Raw genomic sequence first — 26,742 nt, 5'->3', positions numbered from 1 at the left:
TTACCTCAAAAATAAAAAAAAAGTAAAAATAAAAATAATAGCATAATAACCTAGAAATAATGACTCCAAACTTTCTTCTTAGTTTAATATGAAAAAATATTATTACATTATGCCTATAAATGACACCAACTCCATATTTTTCTTTGTTTTACTGTAAAAAATAACACAAGAACTACAAAATAACAAATTTTGAAAATATTTACATGGTGGGGAAGCAAAATTTACAATGAACATTTAGTTGTTTTTTTCTCAGCAGGCACTACGTCAGTTGTTTTGAAACCAAACATATATTGATGTCATAATCATACCTAACACTATTATCCATACCTTTTCAGAAACTTTTGCCCATATGAGTAATCAGGAAAGCAAACGTCAAAGAGTGTGTGATTTGCTGAATGCACTCGTCACACCAAAGGAGATTTCAAAAATAGTTGGAGTGTCCATAAAGACTGTTTATAATGGAAAGAAGAGAATGACTATGAGCAAAACTATTACGAGAAAGTCTGGAAGATACTATTAAAGAAGAATGGGAGAAGTTGTCACCTGAATATTTGAGGAACACTTGCGCAAGTTTCAGGAAGAGTGTGAAGGCAGTTATTGAGAAAGAAGGAGGACACATAGAATAAAAACATTTTCTATTATGTAAATTTTCTTGTGGCAAATAAATTCTCATGACTTTCAATAAACTAATTGGTCATACACTGTCTTTCAATCCCTGCCTCAAAATATTGTAAATTTTGCTTCCCCACCCTGTATATTAACAAACTATCCTTTAACAATAAAATGTGAATAACCTGAACAAATATGAACAACCTGAAATGTCTAAATAACATTAAGTTTTTAACAATTATTATTATTATTGTTAAAAACCATTTGAATAATAATCTATCAGTTACTAAATGTTGTGTGCCTTTGTAGTTCTGATATGTAATGCATATGTATGAATGAAAAATTGAGGCATAATAATGTAAAAATTGTATTTACTTTTCTTAAGAAATATCAGCTCTTCCTTGACCAAAAATACACAGAATGCCAAACTGCAGCAGTCAGCTCGTTACGGATTTTGTGTGATGCCTGAGTCCACTTCCCTTTTATAATATAGGATAATAATAATAATAATAATAATAATAATAATAATAATAATAATAATAATAAGAAGAAGAAGAAGAAGAAGAAGAAGAAGAAGAAAAAGAAAGCACCCGGAGAGCACAAACCTCTGCCAGACTTCCCCTCTGATCACCACCAAATTTGGAGTTATCTTGCTAACAGACAAAAAAAAACAAACCCCCCCCCACCCCCATCACCACCAAAATGTAAGCATTTGTCCCTTTTGCCATTATCAACATTTCCTGAAAATTTCATGAAAATCCGTCCATAACTTTTTGAGTTATCTTGCTTACAAACAGACAAACCCCAAAAAAACATAACCTCCACCGTTCCTTGGCGGAGATAATAATAATAATTCAAAATAAATAATCAAAGCAGGTAGAAAAACAGGAAAAAAGTGTGCTTTACTAGAAAACATAAGGATTGAACGGATGTTGCAGTGATTTGTCAGGGGTGAAACTGAACTGAAGAAACGTCCATTCAGACTAAATGAACGGCACATGGTCTCTCTGCTCCAAATTAGATTTTACACTTAACTCTTCAGCGCTCTCATACACGATCAATCCAACATCTGTCTACATATTATAGGACTGAATTCAACATAATATGTCAGAGGCAGCAAAAAGTCCACACATTCTTCACTCATACTTAAGCACATACAACTTATAACTGCATTTAAAGTGAACTCTAAGTGTTTAAAGGCTGTTTCTGTAAAACACTGACTGAACATCTGACTGAATATCATTGTAAAGTTATATAATAATTATGGAAATAGAACTAATCTGTTTTACACTGGGTCTCAGTCAATACATTCAATGCTTCTTTTTGTTAATACTACATACTGTTTCCTGTTTAATCCATGAAGTTTATATTTTTGGGAGTTTTTAACCCTTTCATGCATACTGGTCACTACAGTGGACAGCTATTCTACAGCTGTTTTCTTGTATATTCATGGATTTTGTTGTTCTTTTCGTTGTTTTTTGTTTTTTTTGTTGTTGTTTTTTTACATGTTTATCAAAGTTTTAAGACACTACATATCTTTTCTGACATGAATTGGTAACATTATGTAGATCTCTCCTGAGCATAAACCCCCAGAATCACAAGCATTACCCATAGTTTTCACACAATTTATCAGTAAATACATGTTTCAAAAATTAAACGCATGGTGTCCAGTTGAGTGGACATTTTTGCAACTTCGTGAAAAATAGGTTCAGAAGATTTTTTTTTTTTTCATGATTATTTTTTGATGTATTTTTTAATTTTTAAAAAAAAATATTTTTATTTTATTATTATTTTTTAAATTTATTTTTCAGAAGAAAGTTTTCAGTCACATTGTTTTTTTCATGCCTAAAGAGGAATAAAAACACTCAGGTAAAAATTTTGATTAAGGTTCTCATAATTCGTGCATGAAAGGGTTAAAGCTGTGTTCGATACTTTCCCATTTCCTTGTATTTTAATAAAGAGACTGAGAAATAGGTACTACGCTCAATACAACTGTGTAAAAACAACATAGCTAAGGGTTGCAAAGACTTAAAATCTCAACTAATCGAAATGAAAAAAAAAAAAAAAAAGAAATATATAAAACTGACACATTAGGCCAAGCAAGAACAATTGTTTTCTTATCTCAACTTATTCCTGGTTCATGTTCAGCAAATGTTCATAATTTCAGAAAACCAGCCCTTCCATGGGCTGTTCAATAAGTTCATGGCCTCACCCAGAACAGAACAACACAGACTGATAATTTATATTTTATTTTTCAACATAATCTCCATTTACAGCAATGCACTTGGTCCATCGATGTTCAAGCATCACTATCCCATCACGAAAGAATGTAACATCCTGTATTATAACAACCAGTATTTCTGGGTGAGGCCATGAACTTATTGAACAGCCCTCGTAGTGACTCTTCGACTGAAAATGGGGTTAATATTTAATTTTTCAACCTTTAGATGTAACAGCAGTAACAACAGACCGGACGATAAGATGAAAGAGTTTTAATCAGTAAAAACGGGTGCAATATTTCACATGTAAACAATTGCAGCATCTCATTCGTAATACCTGAAGAGTTAACGTAGAAATGATCTTTTAGTGACTCAATTATTCCTGTAAAAATAGATCAGTTTAACAAAAGCAAAAAAAACCCCAAACAAACAAACAAACAAGTATCCCCTTCAAAAACACAAAACTCTTACTAATTATTTCAAGTGCTCTTATGCTCAACTCCAGATCAGCGAGCAGGTGCCATAAATCCACCAATAAATAAGTCTCAGCTGCATTAGTAGCCCTCTTTCCCTGTATCCAAATTCTACAGCTAACCTCTATTCACGCACTTTTCCTGAAATGGTGTAATCGACTGAGAATCAGCGACCTGTTGAGGAGCGTCGTCTGAGGTGATGTGGTCGGAACGCTCGGCTTTTAAAGCAGCAGATGAGTGCAACGTTCAGAGCTGGGACCAAATATATCTGCAGATCTGACCAATCAGCTTTTACCTTCAGTCTTTAACAAACATCGACCTGCCGGAAGCATCAGCACTGAGTTGTCGACCTCGGACGATTGGCACTGAATTTATGGAGCTAATTTATTACAATCAAAACTTAAAATCTGCAATTTCACAAAATGTGGAAATGTGGTTTGCAAATATCTGCCTGAGACCCAGCAGTATATTTTTGTTTTACAGCTTTCCTAAAAAAAAAAAAAAAAAAAGCTCTCCATTGATTACAAAAATGTATCTGAAAAAACTTGCATTATGCTGTTTCCAATTGAGGTAATTATTTAATTTTTAATACAAGAAGGCCAAAACTTTTACTTTCCTGGGTCTCAGGAGGATATAAAAACAAAGATTAACAAACTGACTGATTGTGTTTTGCAATTACAAAATATAAATATCAAATGAAGACATGTTTCTAATACCTCATGATTTAGAAATGAGTAGCGTATCTTTACAAAAGTCAAAAATAGAATAAAAATAAGACTTTTTCCTCCATGTTTGGCCTGAGTCATTCACCTCCACACCAGCAGGGGGTGACAAGCGCTCTGACAAATAACACTCCCTTTGTAAAGGTGCAAAAATGAAAACTGGTACTTTCATAACCTTCGAGTCCACATTGTCGTACATTTCTACAGTAGTTCCAAACAGACTATTTCTACTCCTTTTTTTCAATTTTCTTTTGTCCAGCATCAAGTGTGTACCTGTTACCAACAATATTTGACTATGCAAGAAATTTTGGTAGAAACCAGAATTGGAATGAGGTTGTTCATGTTCACATTTTTTAAGATAGATAGCAAACCTTTCTTCTGAATTATTAAACCCTTTATATAACTTTTTTTTTCCCACAATATGCACTCAAATATCCATAAATACTAAAACAATGATGTCATAAATATACAAATTGGGATATCCTCTCATCTATGGGCTTTAGCTGCTTCTGCAAATAGTTGATAATGTTGGTTTATGCCATTAATTTTGTTAAAAAGAAAAACAAAACATGGAACGCAAACCTTGGCAGCTATGAAATTAACTCCTGAATAATTCATCAAATAAGATATTTGGCTAAAACAACCCGAAATGTAACGATGCTGACATAATTTGGTTTTAATAATCTCTCAAAATAAACTTAAAGGTGGTGTGTTATTTAATTTAACAGCTGATATCGAGTGAACTCAGCACAACACTGGGATTTTTAACCTGACTCGTAGCGCCACCTACTGTTGTGGAGGTGAATTAGTTAAGACATTTATGAACGATGAGTACAGACAGTGGGATGATTCTCCAACAGTGTGTTTTTTTTGTGTTTTTAGGATGATTTGTTTTTCTTTTTAGCTGTATTAAAAATTATAATTTGTTGTGTATTTGTTTGATGAGTAAGTTGTCAATTTGCAAACCACACTGAATCATTTCAATTAATGAATCACAGATAGTACTTTTTTTTTTTTAAGATTTGGACATGAAATTGGCTCCACAGAACTTCTTATTCTTACAGAACTACATCAGTGCCAGTTAACCAACCTATCCACATTTTTCTTAAAGTGTTTCCACAGTTCTCTAACTTTGCAGCTGTCTTGGTTTTAATTTGGGCTTTTACATGCCTCCTTATTTCAGCTTCATGTTGTTCCGTTTCCCTTCTGTTTCACCATGTTTCTCAGATCTAATCACAGCTTTTTTCTTTCCTCGTCCGTCCCAGTCGTCTCTGCACACACTGACCATCAGGAGGCCATATGACTTCTTTTCTGTTCTGCAGCTTTTCTGTCCGTCTCCTCCTGTTCTTTTGCGTCTGTCCTGTCCTTCAGAGCCCTCAGCAGGACTCTGAGCAGTGTGTTTTCATTCAGCAGGCTTTCCGATGTGTCCGCCAGCTCCTGCAGTCGTCTCACCGCCTCCCCCAGCTGTCGGCTCTTCTCCCGGTGCTGCTCTTCCAGACTCCGCCTCTCTCTCTGCAGCTCGGCATTGTGGGCCTCCAGGCTGCGCGCGTCAAATGTCAGCTGGCGGTTGTTGCGCCACAGCTGAGCCAGCTGTTGGGAAAGATGCTCGCGGGCTCGATGCAGCACCTCGACCTCGCGCTGCAGAGCCTGAAACTCTGCTCGCAGGAGGGCGCTGGGTCCCGACCCGTTGGACTCAGGAGACGATGCTGGCCCCTCCGGATGTTGAACAGAACCAGAGTGTTTAAGGATGAAGTGGAGGAGGTTGGGTAAGGTGATGGGCAGGGAGTCGGGAAACTTCACACTGTAATGTTTTCTTGAAAGAAAGAACAAGAGTGAAAACAACTGTAAGATTTCAGCTAAATATTTAACAGTATTAACAGAAGGTCCCTGGGTGTTTATACCTTGTAACAGAAAAAAAAAAAAAAATCAATAACATTTGTAATATTGTAATTAGGCCTGTAACGGTACATGTACCGAAACGGCACAGTATGATGAGAAAAAGAAAAAGGAACGAAAGACGTTGTTCGATGCAGAACTTTAAATCCGCGTAAGTTCCACACGGACATATTGAAGGATGCACACATTGACCCGAAATATGAAATACCAGCTGATATAAGGTTTAAAAAAAACAACAAATATGATGTGAACCTGGAAGGAAGAGACTGAAGGCCCTCCACCTTACAGTCCAGTTTGGGATCACATCAGGTCCCGGTGAAAGACAACAATGAGGAAAGAGACGTTAATAAGACGGACAGTATTTGCCCCGTATGAACTACGGTAGTTCTAAAACACACTAGCTCTGTCTGTCTGTCTGTCTGTCTCTCTCACGCACGCTATATAATAGAGGAATAGAACCCGGAGTTGAACATTGAAAGGATGTAAAGTTTCACTTTCGTTTCACACCAGCGTTAGTTATGGACCCCCCCCCCGGCTCCGACCAAAAAAACAAACAAACAAATCGCACCCTGCACACACGCACACACACAAAAGTACAGAAAGTGGCCTAAACATTTGTTCTCTGTCCTAAACTAAATAATTTGGTTCGTTTTGTTGTCAGTGTTGCTCTTTTGTTTGTTTAAACAGAATACGAGTTTGTCCTCTTGTTAATGTTGCACTTCATGAGATTTTTTTGTTGTTATTTTTCTACAGAATGTGAACTGACAGAACTGTGATTTGATTTTTGTTGTTTTTTCAAAACTACCTGTCAGGGAAAAGTGCAATACTAATGTTTAAAATACATTTAGTAGTATTAATAATTTATTTTATTTTTTATTTGATTTGTAGCAGCAGAATTATATTATTCCTGTTTTTCTATATTCTATTGTGTCAAAAAATTGGGGGGAAAATGTTCAAAAATTCATAAATGTATTAAAGACATTTTGAGGGGTTTTCTTTTTTCCCGTACCAAACCGAAAAAAACCGAACCGTGGCTTTCAAAACCGAAAACGTACCGAACCGAAAATGTTGTGTACCGTTACAGGCCTAATTGTAATATTGATATTCAATATAATATTCATACAAAATAATAATTGCTATATAGTGATCATAAGGAACAGAAATTGGGGGTGGGAGTACATAAGTTTTTACTTCTTCCTACTCCTTTTTGAGCATGCGTAATTTCATTTCATTTGTTTTATTATTATTATTATTATTATTTATTTTTTTTTTCATTTATTTATTTATTTATTTATTTATTTATTTACTATTATGATTTATTTATTTATTTAGTTGTTTGTTTGCTTGTCAATCATTTATGTACCAGTACTTATATTTTGTTGGTTGATTTTTGTTTTGATTTCACTGTCGACATGTTCAAAAAAAAGATTTCATTCATTCATTAATTCATATTGGGAACTGGTTTCCAATATTACAAATGTTATTGCAGCTTTCTCTCTAAACAGAGCCAATTGGCCCTGCTACCGTGAATAGCGTGCGATTTGTGTTTTTGTGTTGTATCGGTCATTTGTTGTTGATGTGTGTGTAACTGCTGGCTGTACAATAATTTGCCCCTAATGGATAATTAAGTACCTCGAACCGTGAAACAACTTTAGAAGAAGTTAGTACACCACCAGCGTCTTCTGTAGAAATTAGGGATGGACATTTTAACCCTTAAAGACCTATAAATGTTTTTGTGTTGTCTTCGAAAAGATTTTTTCTCTACACTTATCCTTTCCTAAGTTATTTGTCACCATTAATCATAGCATTATCCTTTGTATTTTGCAATTTTCAGTGCTATATTTGCTTTACTGATCATGTAGATGTTCCTAAAAGCTCAGGTTAAATTCAAAGGTTATTATATTAAAACAGAAATGTAAGGGGAAGAGTGGCTTTTCCAGCAAAATATATCATTAACTAGACATAAAACAAGTGTCTCCATCCACTGTCATTGATCCAACTCCATGGGTTTTACTGGTGAATCAATGTTGTTAGAAGGTGACGGTGTTTCCACGGTAACTAGGGAGCCTCTGAACGTCCAAATGGGTCATATCTGATGACCATGAAATAACCATTAATGTATAAACAGGTATTAAACATTACAGATCAGTAGATGCTTTTGGGGTCATTGGTGGCCGTTTAAGTCTTAGAGGTTTAAGAACTTTTTCAAGTCAAATAATAAAGGCAATGTAACTGAATTAGTCATGACCTCATCCGTAACACATATCCTCTGCCCAAATAAATAAATAAATGCTGATCAGTGAAGGAGTGAGTACATCATTTACTTTTTTAAAATCGTTTTATACTGTTCTCTGACTACTTAACATATGCTACTGTTTGGTGAATGAGTATAAATGTATAGCACTTATTCTGTTTTTTTATTTATTTTTATTGCATTAGGCCGTTGTATATGTCCCATTTTGTGTGTGTGTGTGTGTGTGTGTGTGTGTGTGTGTGTGTGTGTGTGTGTGTGTGTGTGTGTGTGTGTGTGTGTGTGTGTGTGGGCGTGAATGGTGTAAAATTAATGTAAATAATTAAAATTGTAATGTAAGGTAGAGGAGACCCCAGGAAGAATAGCAACTGATGTTTCAGTTGCTAAATGGGATCTTAATAAATACAGGGTGTCCTGTAAGTCTCCATACATAGGAAACATAATACATTCCATACTTATATGGTTCTAACATGTATTTCTTTATATTTCTTCTTTATAGTTCTTCAGCAGACACACATTGAAATGTGTTCCCGACAAAATGGCAGTCATATAGAGCATATTATATAAATAAAAATGGTTTATGTCAAGAAACGTTTATTTTTCCTATGTATGGAGACTTATGGGACACCCTGTATAATGAAATGAAACATATGTGTCAAGCAGAAACCACAACATAAACATTACTTCTGTATCAAGACCCACATAAGATGCCCCCCATCCCACCTGAAAAACTGGACTCTTATAAAAAAAAAAAAAGATACTGATTGTCCTTATCACTTCAACTAATCGATTCATGCTCATTCCTCGTAGAAATCTAAAACAGCTGTGATGATTTTTGTTTGAAAGTAGTTAAATAATTGCACCACTTTTAACATGATCAAATTTGATAATAACAAGATATAGTAAATAAACTCAAGGTTGAATCGTAAAATTTCCAAAGTTTTACACCAGATGATTAAAAACATCTTGAAGCACCGTGATACTCTGCATCAGCTACATGTATAAGGTTAAGACACGACAAAGTCATTTATAAGAAAACTAAAAGAACTGTCCTGCAGAAGACTGTACCACAATTCAACACCACGACACAGGGCTCTAATAACACTGATGAAAGCTGTACAGTATTTGTGCTCTTCTCTCATTCATCTTACCTGTATCTGGGAAAAAGCAGAACAGAGGGAACGTGGTCCACCATGAACTCCCATGGAAGATCATTACGTGCAACATTCACCCTACACAGAAGAAGCACAATCAATGGCGTTAGTTCTCATCTCTAATTCAAATTGTCCCACCGGAAACCTAAAAATTAAATCTATACTCACGTCAGATAATTCTACTTCACTAATGTCTGGCCTGTTCAAGAAGCGTTAATGTAGTGCAAGGTTATAATAGTTTTGGATTTTTCATTATAGTTTAGTTTTATTTAGTTTTGACTTTTTTTGTTCTCTAATTCAGTTAGGTTGAATTAGTTTTTAGAGCAGGTTTGCTAGTTTTTATTAGTTTAGTTTTTTTTCTAAATGCTTAGTTTTAGTTTTTTCATATCTTTTCTCTTCCTCACCGTCATATTCAAATAAATCCCATACAGGACTCTGGTGCTTTCTCCCAACTTTAGTCTCCATGTTTCCAGGTAGAGTGGGGACGAAAAGACGACTCTAAACCACAAGTGACGAGAAGTGACGGACTGTGTCGTATGGTGCCACCAGCTAAAATTGCTCGAGCAAAATAAATTGATTTTATAACAATCCGACATTGACAAGACAAGACGGAAAAAAAGGGAATTTTATCCATGATTTGTATACGTTTTAGTTAGTTTTGTAAGCACACAATATAGTTTCAGTCAGTTATCGTTTTTTCTTTTAATTACAGCTTTTATTTATTTCATTTAAAAATGTTCTTTCCCTTCTAGTTTTCATTTATTTCGTTAGTTTTCGTTAACGATAATAACCTTGGTGTAGAGTGAGTGACCTTAGGCTGTTAAAACAAATGGATGGATGTTCGTCAGTTGTTTTACTACCATTATATAAAGCCTTGAATTTTCTCTTTTGCACACTTTCAGACTGATCTCAATAAATGGCGTTGTACGTCACGTCACTTCTAATGGCATTTGGTGTGTTATGCCTACGCATTTTTGACAATTTGTGTTATTCATCGCCATTTCACATGTCAATTTACGCCAAGATCTCCGGTTCACATAACCCTAAACCCTAACCCTCAGTGCGTGGTATTTGACGCACCGATTCGGGTTGGACAGGGGACTAATAACAGCATGAACATACACGCAGAAAGCTTTCCCAGAGTCAGAACCAGACACGGAGAAGCTGTGTTCAGCTTCTACGCTCCACACGTCTGGAACAAACTTCCAGAAAACTTCAGATCAGCTGAAACACTCAGCTTATTTAAATCCAGGTTAAAGGCCTACCTGTTCTCTGCTGCATTTGAATAGAGTTTTGATTCATCAGTTCAGATCTGCACTGTTCCTTTTAAGCTAAAAGTTTTTATCTGTTTTACCTGCTTATCCGTCTTATCTATATTGGATTTTATTTTGTTTTTTTGTTTGTTCATTTTTCTCATGCCTATACTTTTTATTGCTTCCATGCTGTAATGCTTTAATTGTTTTATGTAAAGCACTTTGAATTGTCTTGTACATGAAATGTGCGATATAAATAAACCTGCCTTGCCTTATAATGCATACAGATAACACCCCGATTAATAATAATAATACATCAGTTTTATATAGCGCTTTTCTAAGTACTCAAAGACGCTTTACAAAAAACAACCAAGGGACAAACATACATCCAACGGGTAAACAGATACAAAGTTAATGCTAAATGGTAATCGAAGAACAAATACAGAGACAAATACTGATTAAAGAAAAACACGCAAAAGAAGGTATGTGAGAGTGGAGGAGGTTGAGCGGGCGGTCAGTTTTCGAATGATGATCTGAAGAGGTGGGATTTGAGTTGGCTTTTGAATGAGGTGAGTGTGTCAGAGTTCTGGATGTGAATGGGTAGAGAGTTCCAGAGGGTGGGGGCGGCGATGGCAAAAGCTCTGTCACCCAGGGTGCGGAACTTAGTCTTGGTGATGGGGGTGAGAAGGTTAGCATCTGCAGAGCGGAGGCGGTGAGTAGGGGAGTGGCGGTGAAGTAAATCAGTCAGGTAAGGGGGGGCAAGGTTGTGTAGGGCTTTGTAGGTGATGAGGAGGATCTTGAAGTTAATGCGTTGTTGAACAGGGAGCCAATGAAGTTGACGGAGGATGGGTGTGATGTGATTTCTGGAGTGGGTGAGTAACCGGGCCGCTGAGTTCTGAACATACTGTAATTTTTGGAGGGCAGTGGAAGGAAGGCCATAAAGAATGCTATTACAATAATCTAGTCTGGAGGTGATGAAGGCATGGATGAGTGTTTCGGCAGCTGAGGGGGAGAGGGTGGGGCGGAGGCGTGCGATGTTGCGAAGATGAAGGAAGGAAGTTTTGGTGACATGATTGATGTGTGATTAAAAGTGTCGTGTATATTTATGCAAGTCGTGATATCACGTTGCTTTATACACACCTGGCCACAGTGATGGCGCTGTTGCCCTGTAGTAATCTGGCCAGTTGGATGATGATGTGGTTGAGAACGGAGCAGAATCCACACCACTGAGTGTAGTAGAAGAGCAGCACGTCCTTCAGGAGAAACATACAACATTCATTCATTCATTTTCTGAACCCGCTTTATCCTCACTAGAGTCACGGGGGTCGCTGGAGTCTATCCCAGCTACTTATGGGCGAAGGCGGGGTACACCCTGGACATGTTTCTAGTTCATATAGAGACAAACAACCACTCTCACATTCACACCTATGGCCAATTTAGATTAACAGATTAACCTATCAGTGCATGTCTTTGGATGGTGGGAGGAAGCCGGAGAACCAAGAGAGAACCCACGCAGACACGGGGAGAACATGCAAACTCCACACACCCCCATCGATCAGTGTTGGAATTGAACCCAGGACCTTCTTGCTGTGAGGCACAAGCTATCCACTGCACCACCGTTTTGCCCACATACAACATATTCACATTATCTCCTAAGATCTGGGAACTCATTCTTAACCTTTACATACAAACTATTTTCACACACAACTAATAGATTCATTTTTATCACATACATTTAAAGTGATATTTGTGTTTGAGCTGGCCAGCCATAACCATTCTATTAGCACCATGCAACTGTAAAAGATTAAAAAAAGAACAAACTTGAATCTAACCAGTTTGTTCAATATTTAATCAGCATTGTCTAAACATCACATTCCCATGATGGAATGCAGAGCAGAGGGTTGGACCGTGTGACACGTTTGTCCAGACATAAAAAAAAAAAAAATCACTGCTGTTGAAATACAAGGATGATGACAGGATGTGACAGGTGTATTCAGATTTCAGTCTGAAATACCTTCCCTCAACACTGACCCTCAAAGACCCAAATGAAGGAAAGTTAAATGTAGAGAAAATGCATTTAAAAGTTACCATAAAAAACCCCCAACTTCTCGGTCTTTAACACCTAAGTGTAAATATAGTTCCCAGTTCAACCACATTGATAAGATTGTCTTGTTATATTATTGTTTGTACATTGAACTCCAACACCTCATCAAATAGCTTTAAAGAATTGTAGAACACAGCGTTGATAAACTATTAATACTGCGCAAATATCGTCACTCAAGAATTTGTGTAAAATTGCTGCAGTAATTATGCTCTAATCACCTCATCCTCTGCATGCAGATGCTATAAAATAGTTCTAGAAGTTTATCTCCAAATCCTGGATATCCTCATGAGTTCTAATCCAAATACAAGCCAGGTTCACCAGAATAAAAACAAAAATAGCTCAAAACCTCAATATTAAACTTGATGTACAGTGGTGAGCAAAAATATTAGAACACTTGTCAAATCTTAAGAAACTGGTGGTTTATTTGTTCCCACAGCCTGAATTTCACTTTTTTGCCATTGCAAAAGGTAAAGGCAAAAGTACTGAGAATATTTCATCTACGAATTTATCAGTCCAGTCCTTTTTTTTTTTTTTTTTTTTACATTTTACTCTGATATTTAGTGTGGCCTCCCTTCGTAACAATCCAAGGAAACTCTCTGGAATGAGCTTCTGAGAGTGTGGAATGTCATTGGGGTTGAAATTCTCAGAAAATATGTCGACACAATGCCAGAAAGATACGCTGCTGTGATTGTTGCCGGGGGGGGGGGGGGGGGGGGCGGGCACACTAAATATTAGAGTAAAATGTAAAAAAGGACTGGACTGATAAATTTATAGGTGAAATATTCTCAGTACCTTTGCTTTTTGCAATGGCAAAAAAGTTAAATTCAGGCTGTGGGAACAAATAAACCACCAGTTTCTTAAGATCTGACAAGTGTTCTAATAGTTTTACACACCACTGTATCAGGATGGGGATACCACTCATCTGAGGAACAGGATCATGAAAACAGAGTCTTGTGTCACCTTTTGGACATCCATGACTGTAGACAGGAAGGAGGAGGTGGTCAGCTCTGCAATGAGTGGCCGTGGAGTGGACGGACGTTGTCCCTCATCCTTTCCCTTCCTGTCCTCCTCTCCAACCAGGTGTCTCTGCAGGAGGCTGTACGGAGCGCTGAAGTTCCTGATGAACGCCTCTACAACATACATAAGAGTACAGTCCTCTAGTTTAGACACACATGGAGGAACCCCCTTTAGAGCTTTGACACCAACAACTCCAACAGCCTCGTCCATTTCACGGTCATTTCCATGAGAAGCATCTATGTGTGTATGCAAAACACCGCAAATCAAAGCCACATCAGTCGGTCTTCCTATATGTATAATATGCAAAGATCTCAGTCACAGACTTTAGATTCTAATCTGAAGATAAGTTGGGTGAATTTTCATAAGTATTGTAGATTTTTAGAGTGATATCCTTGAGTTATTTTGGTATAAGTCACATAACTGCATCTGAAAGGTGATTAATAACCTTTTTAAGAGCAAAATCGAGATTAAGGCAAAGCTAAGAGGCCCTGAGCAGCTCCTCCAGCACCAAACTTTTCCTTTAGTGTTTGTGGTTTTTATACCCGTCTTTTTCTCTGCACTTGTTTGTTATATGTTGCTGCTGTTAACTGTGAAATTTCCCCACAAATGAATAAATAAAGTCTTATCTTATCTTATTAATACACACATTATTACATGCGCACATCACAGTGATGATGCAGCCCTGATATACATGATCTTATCTACTGGTCACAGTAGAACCTCATAATGATATGTTGGAGCAGGAAACAGCAGAAAATCAGCCAGTGTCTTCTCACCATCCCTCCTCACTACAAAAAATGATGGAAATGAACTATTTCATATAAGATCCTATCTGAAACTGTATAGACATTGAAGTGAAGCTCAAAGTAAATTAATCAATAAGTCTGGAAGTGAAAAAAAATCCAAGTGGGACCAATTATTCTCCTTCACAGCGTCACATTCCCTACTCTATCGAAACAGAGTTCTGCTGTTGGGAATAGTTGTAAAACATCCTACTAGCACGGTGTCTTGACACAAATCAGCCTCAAAACATTGTCTTAATATATTTTTTTTCTCTAAGACTAAATATTTTAATACAGATATAAAGAATCTAACATCATGTGTGTAATAAAATTGATGGGAGACTAGTTTAACTATCCCTTCTGATTAGGAACAACTACAGCAGGGGTGTTCAACTCATTTTAATTCAGAGGCCAAACACAGTCCAATTGGATCTCAAGCAGCCGGACCAGTAACATAACAGCATAATAACCTATAAATAATAAATAATTTTAACAATATTTTGCCTCAGCTTACCCTTTACACATGAGCATTACAACTTACAGATCACAGTGGATTTACAAATGCAGAAAACATTTAATACCAGGCAGAATATTGCTAAAAATTCTTTAAAAAAAATTCAGATTGTTCATTGTTGTTATAATAGTTGAAATTTTTTGTGAAAGGATTCTTTGTACATATAAACATTTTCATCATGTAATATTACTTTTCTGCACTAAAACAAAGAGAAAAAGATGGAGTTGTCATTATTTACAGGTTATTATGCTATTATTTTACTTCAATTCAAATTGGGCTGTATGTGGACCCTGAACTAACCCTTTATTTTTAATGTTTTCTGTGTAATTTTAGCATTTCACAAATTCATCCTATGGGCCGGACTGGGCTGATTTGGCCCACAAGCCAAATGTTTTACACCCCTGCACTAGAGGGTTTGGACATGAAACCTATTCATTGCATTTTAGTTTTTATAGAAACTTTGTATTAAAAACTTGAAGGAGAAATGTGGGAATAATCATGACAGAAAGTGAACTGAGGAGACTTCATTAAGAAAATTACTTTGGATGAAGCATTTTAGAAAACATGTTCATAAGGTAAGGGTGTTTTCTTACCCAGAGACTCTGTGAGTGTTGCTGCAGGGCTGCGGTGGAGAACGTAATGAACCTCATCCTTCAGGTTCACGATGGTTGCGAACGAGCAGTCTCCTTTCCCAGCAGCCTCCTGCTGAGGGACAGCACTAGTGTTGCCTGTTGCGCCGAGCCTGACTGCCAGAGGCCAGTTCAGAGCAACATCAAGCACATAAAACCTGAGCGTCTTGTTGGTCCGACAGCGGAGCCCTGTGAACCCGTCTCCTTCCTGCTGAGGAAGAGGAGATCCGGACGTAGAAGGCAAAAGGGGGACTTTGTCCTCGTCTAGCCCTTCTTTGGTTTGCGAAGACGATTCATTGAGTTGAGGTTCTATTTTTCTGCAGCAGGCACTGTAATGACTAAACGGGCTGTAGCTGTTCAGAAAGTTGCTACAACCCACTGAGGCTGCAGTTTGCGTGGACTCGAGGACAGGGAGGGGGTGGAGGCAGCAGTGTCGGAGAGAAGACACCGACAGCCCCCCCATGTGAACCGAGGAGGGGAACGAGCAGCGAACAGACGAGCTGCTCCCACTGGGTCCTGGTGGGTTGAGACACACCTCGCAGACAGCTGTCCTGGACTGTGGGAGAAGAACCGAGTGGCAGCACAGTGAGTGGGAGGTGAAACTTCTGTCCACGCTGGAGTGGTTATTGTTGTTACAGGAATGATAACGCATAGCGACATCTGCAACCTGGAAAACAAAAGTAAAGTAAACAACACATAAAAATATCGGACATACACTGAGCCCGTTTCCATGAACATAAAAATCCAATAACTGCGAGTAATTACATATTTGTAATAATCAGATCTGATGTGTTTACAAGTGCTTCAGAAATGTGATAACTGAAAAACCCTGGGTTAGACGTTTCAGTTGCATTTCTTTTGGAGTACATACATATGTAGTAACGTTAGAATCAAACTCCTTCATATTGTCTTCCACTCACATTTAACTATGTCACCTCCATTTTCTACGATTTTAGTGTTTTTTACACATGTGCAGATGTAAAAGAACAAAATAATTCAGATTAACCTGTATGCATGAACACATCAGAGTATAGGGGAGAAATCCAGGTGTGTTTATTTGATGTCTCATTATTAGATTACTGCTGTTATTTGGTTAAGCATATCAGACTACCCTGTTTATGTGATCATGTGAAATCAGATAATGATCGGCGTTTTAGTGCGGATGTAAGCAGGCTCATTGAGAATCAGTCTGAAAGGTTAATTTGGGATTTATGTGTCACCTGCTGTAAAACAGGACTGGGTTTGGTGCCGAGTGGATTGTATGGCAGGAACAGCAGCAGTGCCGGACCCTTTGTCAGCTCCTGCTCCAGGAGGCGGGACTTTGTCCCTGGCGGCTGCAGCCATTGGAGGACGGTCTCGTGGTGTTCAAACACCCAGCTACAGATAGCTTCTGATGTGAAGTTGCGTTCTTTTCGAGGGAAAATCTGAAAGACAAAAAATATAAGACATTGCACAGGCGTCTTACGTTACCATAAAAAAACATTCTAAAGTTTATTCTGTATTTAATTTGGTTTTACAGATGGTGTCCTATGTGAGGTCCATCATCTGCTGACTACAGCTGCGTTTGTTGTCTGTAAATTCTCATTTGCCCAGGTCATCGTTCCTCAGTAATTTTCGAAGTTCATTCATTCATTTTCTGAACCCGCTTTGTCCTCACTAGGGTCACGGGGGTCGCAGCTACTTACGGGAGAAGGCGGGGTACACCCTGGACATTTCACCAGTTCATCACAGGGCTGACATATAGAGACAAACAATCACTCTCACATTCACACCTATGGGCAATTTAGATTAACCAATTAACCTATTAGTGCATGTGTTTGGATTGTGGGAGGAAGCCGGAGTACCCGGAGAGAACCCACGCTGACACGGGGAGAACATGCAAACTCCACACAGAAAGGTCCCACCCCCCGTCGACTGGTGTTGGAATCGAACCCAGGACCTTCTTGCTGTGAGCCTTTCGAAGTTCAACTTTTGACTGATTTTATTCTTGAAAATGTTTTGACTGATGAAACGTTTCAAAAATAGTTTTTTGTTTGTCCTAAATGTCTAATAATTTAATCTCGCTTTTGCAGTATACTGCATCATTATATGTAAAACAATACACTCGATCTAATTCGAGACAAATGTTTTGCGAAACACCACTTCGTTGAATCACGTTTATTGATATGTTCTTCAAACCCCACAGCTGAAAACATCACTTACCAAGGAGGAGTTAAATCTCCGGTGGAGGTAAACGGTTCCATCTTCTATCACTGAAATGGTCTCTGCCACTTGTCTGTTGGTCACGACCCCGAAGCGAACGACGCCACGGAATCTGCACCAGCAACACAGTCAGGACTGACAACAGTGTCCTTTTCCAAACTGAATTATGTACATTTCTTGAATCTTGTATTGACTTATCTGTGCTTTCTTATCTCTGACCTACAGTATTTGGCTTGGTGATGTATTTGGTGGAACTGGCGTCATGTTCTTACCTCTTTTCAGGGCCTGCAGGGCAGACGACAGATATGTGATGTACCCAGGAGGCTGAGGAGAAGAGTTAAACTGGAAGAACCCCACCACTCGAGGCTGGAGGACACAAAACACAGATCGCGTACATATTTTATCAAACAGTTTAACCTTAAATGCTTGAAGAAAAAAATAGCTGCAAATCATACAGAGGAATAAATATTTTAGTTAGAGTTACACTTAATGGTGGGACCTTAAACCGAAGCTTTGTAAAATGACTGAACCAACCCATCTTTGTCATTCTGACTCTGAGGTTTTATCAAATTAAAAATATCCTACATTAGCAACATGTGCTGACAGCATCACAGCACCAAGCCAACGTATTCTGTTTAATTTGTCTACAAACAAACTGAGCCATGCACAATTTACTGCTAAGGTAAGAATGGTAACATGGACATCTGTTTAGAAGAAATGCTCATATGTTTTTGGAGAAACGACACGCGGAGATAAATTAGTCTGAAAGAAAAGTAAAACTGCATCACAATGGCAACATTTCAGATCTGAATGATGAGGTGAGGTGAAAAAACACAGAAAGGGTGACATACTTCTTCACATTTAATGATTATTGGCTGTTGCAAAACCTGGTGAGAGGTGTGTTAGTGCCAGTGTCTCATTATCTTCACTCAGGTGTGTCTGCTGAGTCAGTTGTGACACCTGCTGTTAGAATTCTGTATCAAGATCTGGTCTACGTCTACTATAACCCCTACTCCTCCCTTGTGCGTCTTCACATCAGATCACTTCCTTCCATCTGACTCTGTCTCCTTCATGTCCTCCTCCACATCCGTAAACCTCCTCTTTGTTCTTCCTCTTTGTACCCTGCCTGGTAGAGAACATCATTATCATCATCCTTCTACCAATGTACTCACTATCCCTCCTCTGTGCATAACCAACCATCTAAATCTGGACTCTCTAAACGTGCCTCTGATGTGTCCTTCATAATCCTTGTCACTGAGGGGTGATAGTGGGTCCTGAAGCCGGACCAGTTTGAGAACCACGACTCTAGACCTTCCTTCAACTCTTGCAGATGTTTCTTTCGTCACACATCACTCCCGCAGCTTTAAGATCTGGTGTATGGCTTAATGTTTTTACACTGACTGAACTCAACCAACGAGAAACATACCTCATGATAAGACAGGAACTCTTCAAGTGTGGCTCTTGATGGGAGGTAAGTGAGTGGTGTGATGACTTTAAGGATAAAACTCTCCACATAAGGAGCCACAAATGGACCTTTGTACTGTATGGGCCCGAACCTGCAGCACAGAAGCACAAACAAGAACAAGATTTATGAACAGGAAGGGATTTAGTTTACCCATTCTCTCACAAATCCACTCACTGATTTTAAATAGATAATATGCCTAAGAAGTAGGACATTCACGTCCAAGGGGGAGGAGCAGATGTTAAATAACTCAATTTATTACAAGATGAGACGTATCAGAATGTATGAGCGAAAACCACATCAGATGAAATATTATGATGAAGGAATACAGGAATACAGGAAGCTAATTATTATCCTAAAGCAGGAGTATTCAAATCCGGTTCTCGAGGGCCGGTATCCTGCATGTTTAGATATTTCCCTCTTCCAGCACACCTGGTTCAATTAATGATCAGCTCATCATCAAGCTCTGCAGAAGCCTGATAACAATGTAATGACTTCCAGGTGTGATGAAGAGGAAATATCTAAAACATGCAGGATACCGGCCCTCAAAGATCGGATTTGAATACCCTTGTCCTAAAGCGTCGATCTACAGTGCCTAATGATGCACATCTCTTTAAAGGCAGTATTAAATGACAGCTGTTCTTATTGAATATTTTGAAAAGCATATAACACCTGTTCTTTGCTGTCATATTTTCCTCAAATGCATCTCACAATATTTACAACTGCCATCACATGCAACTCGAATAAAAGGAGGTCTGCGTGTTACCTTCTGTAGAACAGGTGGATGATGGGATACTGATAGAGGCGGTTTTGTTTCCTACACTTCCCTTGACTCCACCAGCAGTTGATGGCCACAAACTGCACCTGCGTTTGTGTGGAACCGACAAATAAAAGCATTTAAAATGGCAATCGAGTGTTTATGGCGCCTGTTCTGCCGTATTAGCTCTTCTGCTTCGTATGTCTCCGTAGATACGTGTTTTTATTTTATTTATTTAGATGTCTATTTGACAGGGACAATACATTTAAGCACTGTAACTGATGTAACGTATATAGGACTTACAGTAGCTCATTTGCAGCCTGTATCTCTGGTTTGGCTTTTAAAGAACATCAATGGTTACATTTTCTTTGAAGTCTCAGGGTATCTGGGGTTAGTATAAGTATCATGTTGATTTTTTTATAGAGCGAGTATTGCGTCTGCTCAAAGGTACAGTATCACCAGCTGATTTGGAAAACTAACTGTGCAATGCAAGTCTCAAATCCTTATGTTTGTCATAAGTCGTCTTAGAACAAACGACCATCACACAAGGTCGTAAAATGAGCTTTAACTGAACTCACAGAATGAATTAATGCAATCTAGTAGAAGATACAGGATACCTCAGAGCAGGTATAACAGGTGTGAACATTCATGCATTCTTAGTCAATCAAACTGATTAATGTCAGTGTTTAATGATAGATTTGCCTTGTGGTTGAAAACATTTTAACTAGCTAATATTTTTTATTTCTGGTGGTGAGATATAACTGATCTGAGGACCTTTAACAGAGACAGGCTGACCAAATGTTGTTTTGCATTTTGCTGGTCTACAGTTTCCACAGCAGCTCCCCTTGTGGTGGATCCTTAACTGTTATATTTTAAGATAATCTGACTAAATATTTCTGGTACAAGACCATTCACACACTCTCAAAACTTCACCAATTGTACTTTTCCTGAATGCCATTTTACTGGCTTTTGATCCTATGTTTGTTTATATACTGGTTCTATAGGGTTCAATGTCATCTGGATTGCCTGGTCGCACAATGATGATAAAAAGATTATATAAAATTATGGCATGCACATATAACACTAGTCTGCAAGTAAAATACCTCCAGAGTAAAAGACTATAAAACTTTGATAAGTTTGACTCACTCGTAAATATAAATTCAGTCCAAATGTTGGTTGGCTGTAGTTTCACAGATACAGTCTTGGGTCAAAATGTGAAATAGTGAGAATTAATGGTAGAATGAGTTTTACTCCAAAGAAATGTTTGGGTTAGAGCTACCAGATCTACTTCCAAACACTGTCTGCACATTACAATACATTCATTTTACAACTTCTTTATACTGGAATGGTTATAAATCTATGAATGAATGGACATAAGCATATGTGTAGTAACACTTTTTCATATACACTGAAAACGTCACATAACCCTCGCTTTGGTTATTTGTTTCCAATTCATCTTACTGAAGTATGAAAGATTTACCACATGTGGATCATTTCTAAAAAATAAATAAATAAATAAATAAATAAATTGTAGACCAATGATATTGATCATTGATGTGGATGGTTTTGGATACTTTCTTAATATGCGCATCAAATTTTTGTTGCAAGTCCACGACCATGCAGAAGTCTTAACTTGTCTTTCTCCAGTACTATTCTTCTACTGTACTTTGTCGGGTAAGTTGTTGACCTCCTGGTATTTAAAGAATCCTGCAGAGTGGCATGAACTCTCATTTGTTACGCACCTGTTTGGCGAGCTTCTTTGCAACCTGCTGCACCTCCTGCCGGGCGGCCATCGAATGGGCACACCATGGTGCATAGAAAAAAATGAGGGACACCTCCGCCACACTCCTGAGACGCTCCACCTGGAAGGACAAATGTTACTCTCTTAATGTCCTAGATGAGCAAAGAATATGACAAAAGCCCTGCAATTCACAGACAAACACAACCTGGTTTACAAATACAAAATACTATTAACAATCTGATGCATTTTGATTTGCAAAAACACAACATATCAGAAAAACACATAAATATTTCAAAACATAATTCCTCAGAAATATAGTTTGTCTTACAAGTATAAAAAAATATCAAGTCAGCATCATCATTTTTTCCCCTCAGCCAACTTCTGGCTGAAGGGGTATTGTATAATAATTTTGTCCATCCGTCTATCCATTCAATAATATGACTGCATTATCTGAAGAATGCTGTGAGATATCTGCACCAAATTTATACTGTGGATGCATCTTGGCATGGAGCAGAAACCTATGGAAAATAGGCAACTTTGACCTACGTTTTCAAAGTCAAATGGCCTTGTGCAGTAATAATATAAGAGTACTTTCAAATATAAATATGTATGTAATACATTTTGCACAAAGACAATCTAATCTAAATTATAGGGCAGTAACTTTCAAAAGGACCTTAAACTATATTTGGCCAAGGGGGATTAAAAGCATGCAGCATGTTATGTTTATTATTACTGTCTGAAATACTTAAATACCTCAAATTATTTGCATTGTTCAACTGAACTGTGCATGGCTCCAGTGTTTGTCATCAAAAACACACTGGAAAGATTCTGTCAAAATTCATTTACATGATTCATTACAGCATGGATGTTTTCCAGTGTTGTGGTTTAGATTTTTAAACTAATTTCAGTAGGTTATGCAAAACTGTCAATCAGTAAAAACAAGAATAACAAAAAAACCTGAATGTGGGTGAAAATAAGAACATGCTGATCAGATGCAAATCTGTCTACAAACCAATCAGTGTCAAGTATAGTTAAACAAAGGACATGTAAATGATGATGAAAGAACATAGATATGCACATGATGCACCGATGCTCAGTTTGAACAGTCTCAAAATTACAGTGTGAAAGCAAAACTATCAAGACTGAATGAACATACTTTAATGAAACCTGAAACACGCAGGTGTAACAACATCCTGAAATACCCCCATGAATCCATTACTTATTGTTGCACATATAGATACAGTTACAGTACGTACAAAAGCACTGTCCACTGTCGGTTACATTGTTTTTACATGTTTGTAACAGAACAAAAATGTTCATTTCTCAGTCTCTTTATTAAGATACTACAAGAAAAGATTGTGTACAGTATTAAACACATAAAAATATGAACTAAATGGCCTCTACAGTGAGTATTAGGTGTGAGTGTGATCTTATATTGTCTGCTCAGAGAAGTTCAAGACACATTAAGGAAAAAGGTCAGGTCAAATGCTGGACACTTAGGTCTCTTATTTAGTGAAATTTGTCTTTTTCATGCTACATATTTCTTATACACTGAAGCTGGTGCATATGTACCTTAAGTCATTATAATCTTGCAAAAACAACAAACCTTCTGGCAGTCATGTATGTCTGATTCATTAAAATATGTTTCCATTGGATATCTGTGTCTGTGAGTCTCACCTGGTCTAGCTGACCCAGGTAGAGGTCCACAACGGGGGCGTCTGTGGAAAAGAAGCGAACTGGAGGACGAGCTGGTGCCACCACATTCTTTGCACGGCTGCAGAGAGAACGGAGGTCAATGAGCATTAGGAATCATAAAGAAACTGACATCCACTTACTGTGATGCAAGATGATATCTTTTCATGTTACTGTAAAACATCATATGAACAATGTCTCTCATGGATTTCATGTAATCTCCATGTGAATACGCAGCTCTGCCTCCTCTGGGGATGGTGTCACAGAAACAGGATATATCCAAGATCATTTGTCTACAATTTGTTTTAAGTTTCTTTCACCGTCACAGTTCGGTGCAACAGCAGATTAGTGTCATTTCCTCCTGAGTTATGCTTGTTTTGATGTCTTTTACAAGTATAAGTCCTTCAGGAAACCATGTGGTTTCTTCACTTGGAGCCAAAACTAAACCTGTAATACTAAAGAAATAGTAATGTGGCATATTATCATGAAAACTATTGACTGAAATGAACATTTTTATCACAGCACTTCATGCCCTTGTTGCCCGTTTGTTACACACTTTAGTATCAAAAATAGAACGACAAAAAACAGACACAGGAGCAAATTATATCATGTGATTACATTAAACTGGAAGCAAACAGTGATATCTGGAAGAAAACATGTGCATACTCTAAAAGTGTTTTATCCAGGGATGTAATTTTTAATGATGAACGATTGTAACCCATTTCACAAAAGGCCTTACACACAGCTTCACAACTTCAGTTTAAACACTAAGGCATGTATAGCATCTTTGATTTCATTTTTGTCGTGTCTTTACAAATTTAAAACCATAAATAACTGTCTAGTTTCTTCAACAAAACAATAATCAATATTTTGACTGCTATGAACAATTTTACTATGCAGTAAAAGTAAGCAGTAAAGTAATAAAGATACATTTTATTGGGCAAAACAAATTAAATCTCTTGCGACCTACTATCCAGGTTTGTTAATAGATATTTAAACAGACTCTGACGTCAAATGTGAATGAGCAGAGTTACTATAGAACAGATGCACGCATGTACATGAAATATAGTTTATATGTGTTACAGAAGCACTAAGAGAATGCTTTTCTTGCAAATTCAACTACAGCATAAGTGTAATCAAATGACAGTTACTCTTGGATTCCCACTTTTTGTAATTGTGCTGTTCATTGTGTGTTTAAATGCACAACAGAAAACAATACAATAATATTCCTACACTGAAGAGGTAACAGATACAGTATGGGAAAGCACACTGACAGAGGGGTAAACGGTTTACAGAAGGAGTTAATCCTCTTGTCCAGTACACGACAGTTTCTTCTGATAAGACACAAAACATAAGGTAGACCCAGACCAGTTCTGTCTAGGTTAGGGTTTTTAGAAGCTGGTTCATTTGTGATCTAATGCTACAGCTTCCACCAAACTATGTTTCAGAGCCTGGGTTAAACTAAAACAAGTGCAGACCTCCAGGAGCCGGTCTTGTTTAGCTCTTGTTTACTGTTACCTGCATGTGAACTTGACAGCCAGTATGAGCAGGACGCCGAGCACGATAGCCCCGCAGAGGAGATGGGGTCTCCGGGCCATCAGAAACAGCACCTGCCGGAGACACTGCCGCGCCCGGCGCAGCATTACAGGCTGTCGTCGGCTTTCCGTCCCATTTATACGCCCCGGCTGCTGCACCTACGCCACCATTTGGTCGGCAGGGGTGGGGAGGAACACTGGTTCGACGGGAAACACAGCTAGCCTGGATTGGACATGGGTGCTGCTGGTGTGGAAGCTGCTCCAACACGGTCAGACCAACCTTTCTTCCCCACGTAGACTTTTCACTTCCGCAACAATGACGTCAGGGAGCGTCTGTAAAGTATCGGTAACGGTTTAAAAACGTAGGTATAGTTCAAGACAGTCATAAAAACCTGGAGAAAAATATGATCAACAATTATCTATGTCCTATTCCATAAAGCGGTAAACCTATATGGATAATTTTCATAAGGTTATTATTCCTTAAATGAGGTGTTTTCTGCTCAGTTTTATTTTTGAACTACTTTTCTGCGTACAGTTCTTTTGAGACTATCCCTAAATATCACTATCCGTTGCCATGACGATTGTTGAACGCCAGATGGCGGCATTTTTAATTAGGGTTTGATGCCGCCATTTTTGTCTCATTATTATTATTATTAGTATATTATTATTATTATTTATTATTAACCCTCCGGTATCCCATCCAGCTAGGCCCTTACTAAGCAGCAAGTGTGCCATTTTGGCACACTTGTGGAATAATGTCAAAAAAAAATTTCAGTTGTTTTTAATTCTTTTACACTTTTTCTATTCATCAACTTGAGCTGTAAATAAAAACACCAAATACTCAATAACTGTCACATTTTTTAACCCTTTAAATGCTGTGTTTGTAATGTAAACAAACCATTTTTGGATGCAAAAAAAACAAAAAAAAATGTTTTTTCAATATACTACAGAAAAATTGGATTACATATTATTTGATTTTTGCAGTCTGGCATATGTCAGTGATTAACTCCAACGTTGGTTAATTTGCATTATAATTTTGGCGCTAGGTCAAATGTTCCAAAAATACTAGCATCTGTCACCAAGTGTGCATAAAATGCACACCTATAAATCAAACTATTAAATATTATATATTGATTTATTTTTCTGCTCTAATTGGATTTTGTTTTTGTAAATCAAGGTCAGCCCTAATCATACATATCAAATGGAAGAAATAGTGCGTTTTAGGCACACTTGGGTGACAGATGCTAGTCTTGTAATTTTCTTTTGTTTACAATGTGCATATTTTAGTTGATGGCCAGAATTTTAAAGATCATGCAAAAATGAACAACTTTTGAATTCTAACCTTATTTAAATTGTGAAAATAATATGAAGTTTTTAAACCGAAGTGAAAAGTGTGCCTAAAAGGCCACCTGGGTACCGGAGGGTTAATAATATTTTATTTAGGTGATCAGTAACATTGTTTTACAACTGTCTTCCCTCCCAGGCCTTTGTTCAAAATATTATTATTACAGATTCATTCATTTCACATATTGAAAGTTAAATTCAGTTTGCTCCATAGAGGCCGAAATGTCCAAACACATTACTTGAGGGAATATGATTTTTTAAAACCTTTCAATTATTTTTTTAGAAGACAGAGGACAGAGTGGAATTTCAGAGTTCACCAACGGACATATCAAACAAATAAAAGACTAATGGGTTCTGATTCTGCAAATAATGTTTACAGGTCATAC

The 26,742-nt window shown here is 37.6% G+C and overlaps 1 protein-coding gene across 1 annotated transcript; it reads right to left on the bottom strand.

Annotated features, from left to right (window-relative positions):
- Window positions 1-3,086: 3,086 nt before the first annotated feature.
- txndc11 (thioredoxin domain containing 11) lies at window positions 3,087-25,317 on the bottom strand. The gene is made up of 13 exons (XM_030127101.1): window positions 24,996-25,317; window positions 23,463-23,559; window positions 21,787-21,906; window positions 20,054-20,151; window positions 19,252-19,381; window positions 18,085-18,191; window positions 17,826-17,937; window positions 16,844-17,047; window positions 15,588-16,290; window positions 13,642-13,811; window positions 11,718-11,830; window positions 9,322-9,402; window positions 3,087-5,836 (listed from the first exon to the last, which is right to left on the bottom strand). The coding sequence occupies exons 1-13, from the start codon at window positions 25,118-25,120 to the stop codon at window positions 5,311-5,313; spliced, it is 2,586 nt and encodes an 861-aa protein (XP_029982961.1). The 5' UTR covers window positions 25,121-25,317; the 3' UTR covers window positions 3,087-5,310.
- Window positions 25,318-26,742: the final 1,425 nt, after the last annotated feature.

This window comes from Sphaeramia orbicularis, chromosome 1 (genome assembly GCF_902148855.1).
Source record: "Sphaeramia orbicularis chromosome 1, fSphaOr1.1, whole genome shotgun sequence".
Lineage (NCBI taxonomy): Eukaryota > Metazoa > Chordata > Actinopteri > Kurtiformes > Apogonidae > Sphaeramia > Sphaeramia orbicularis.
Note: the sequence above shows the minus strand (reverse complement) of the source record. Positions and strands in the feature narration are given on the sequence as shown.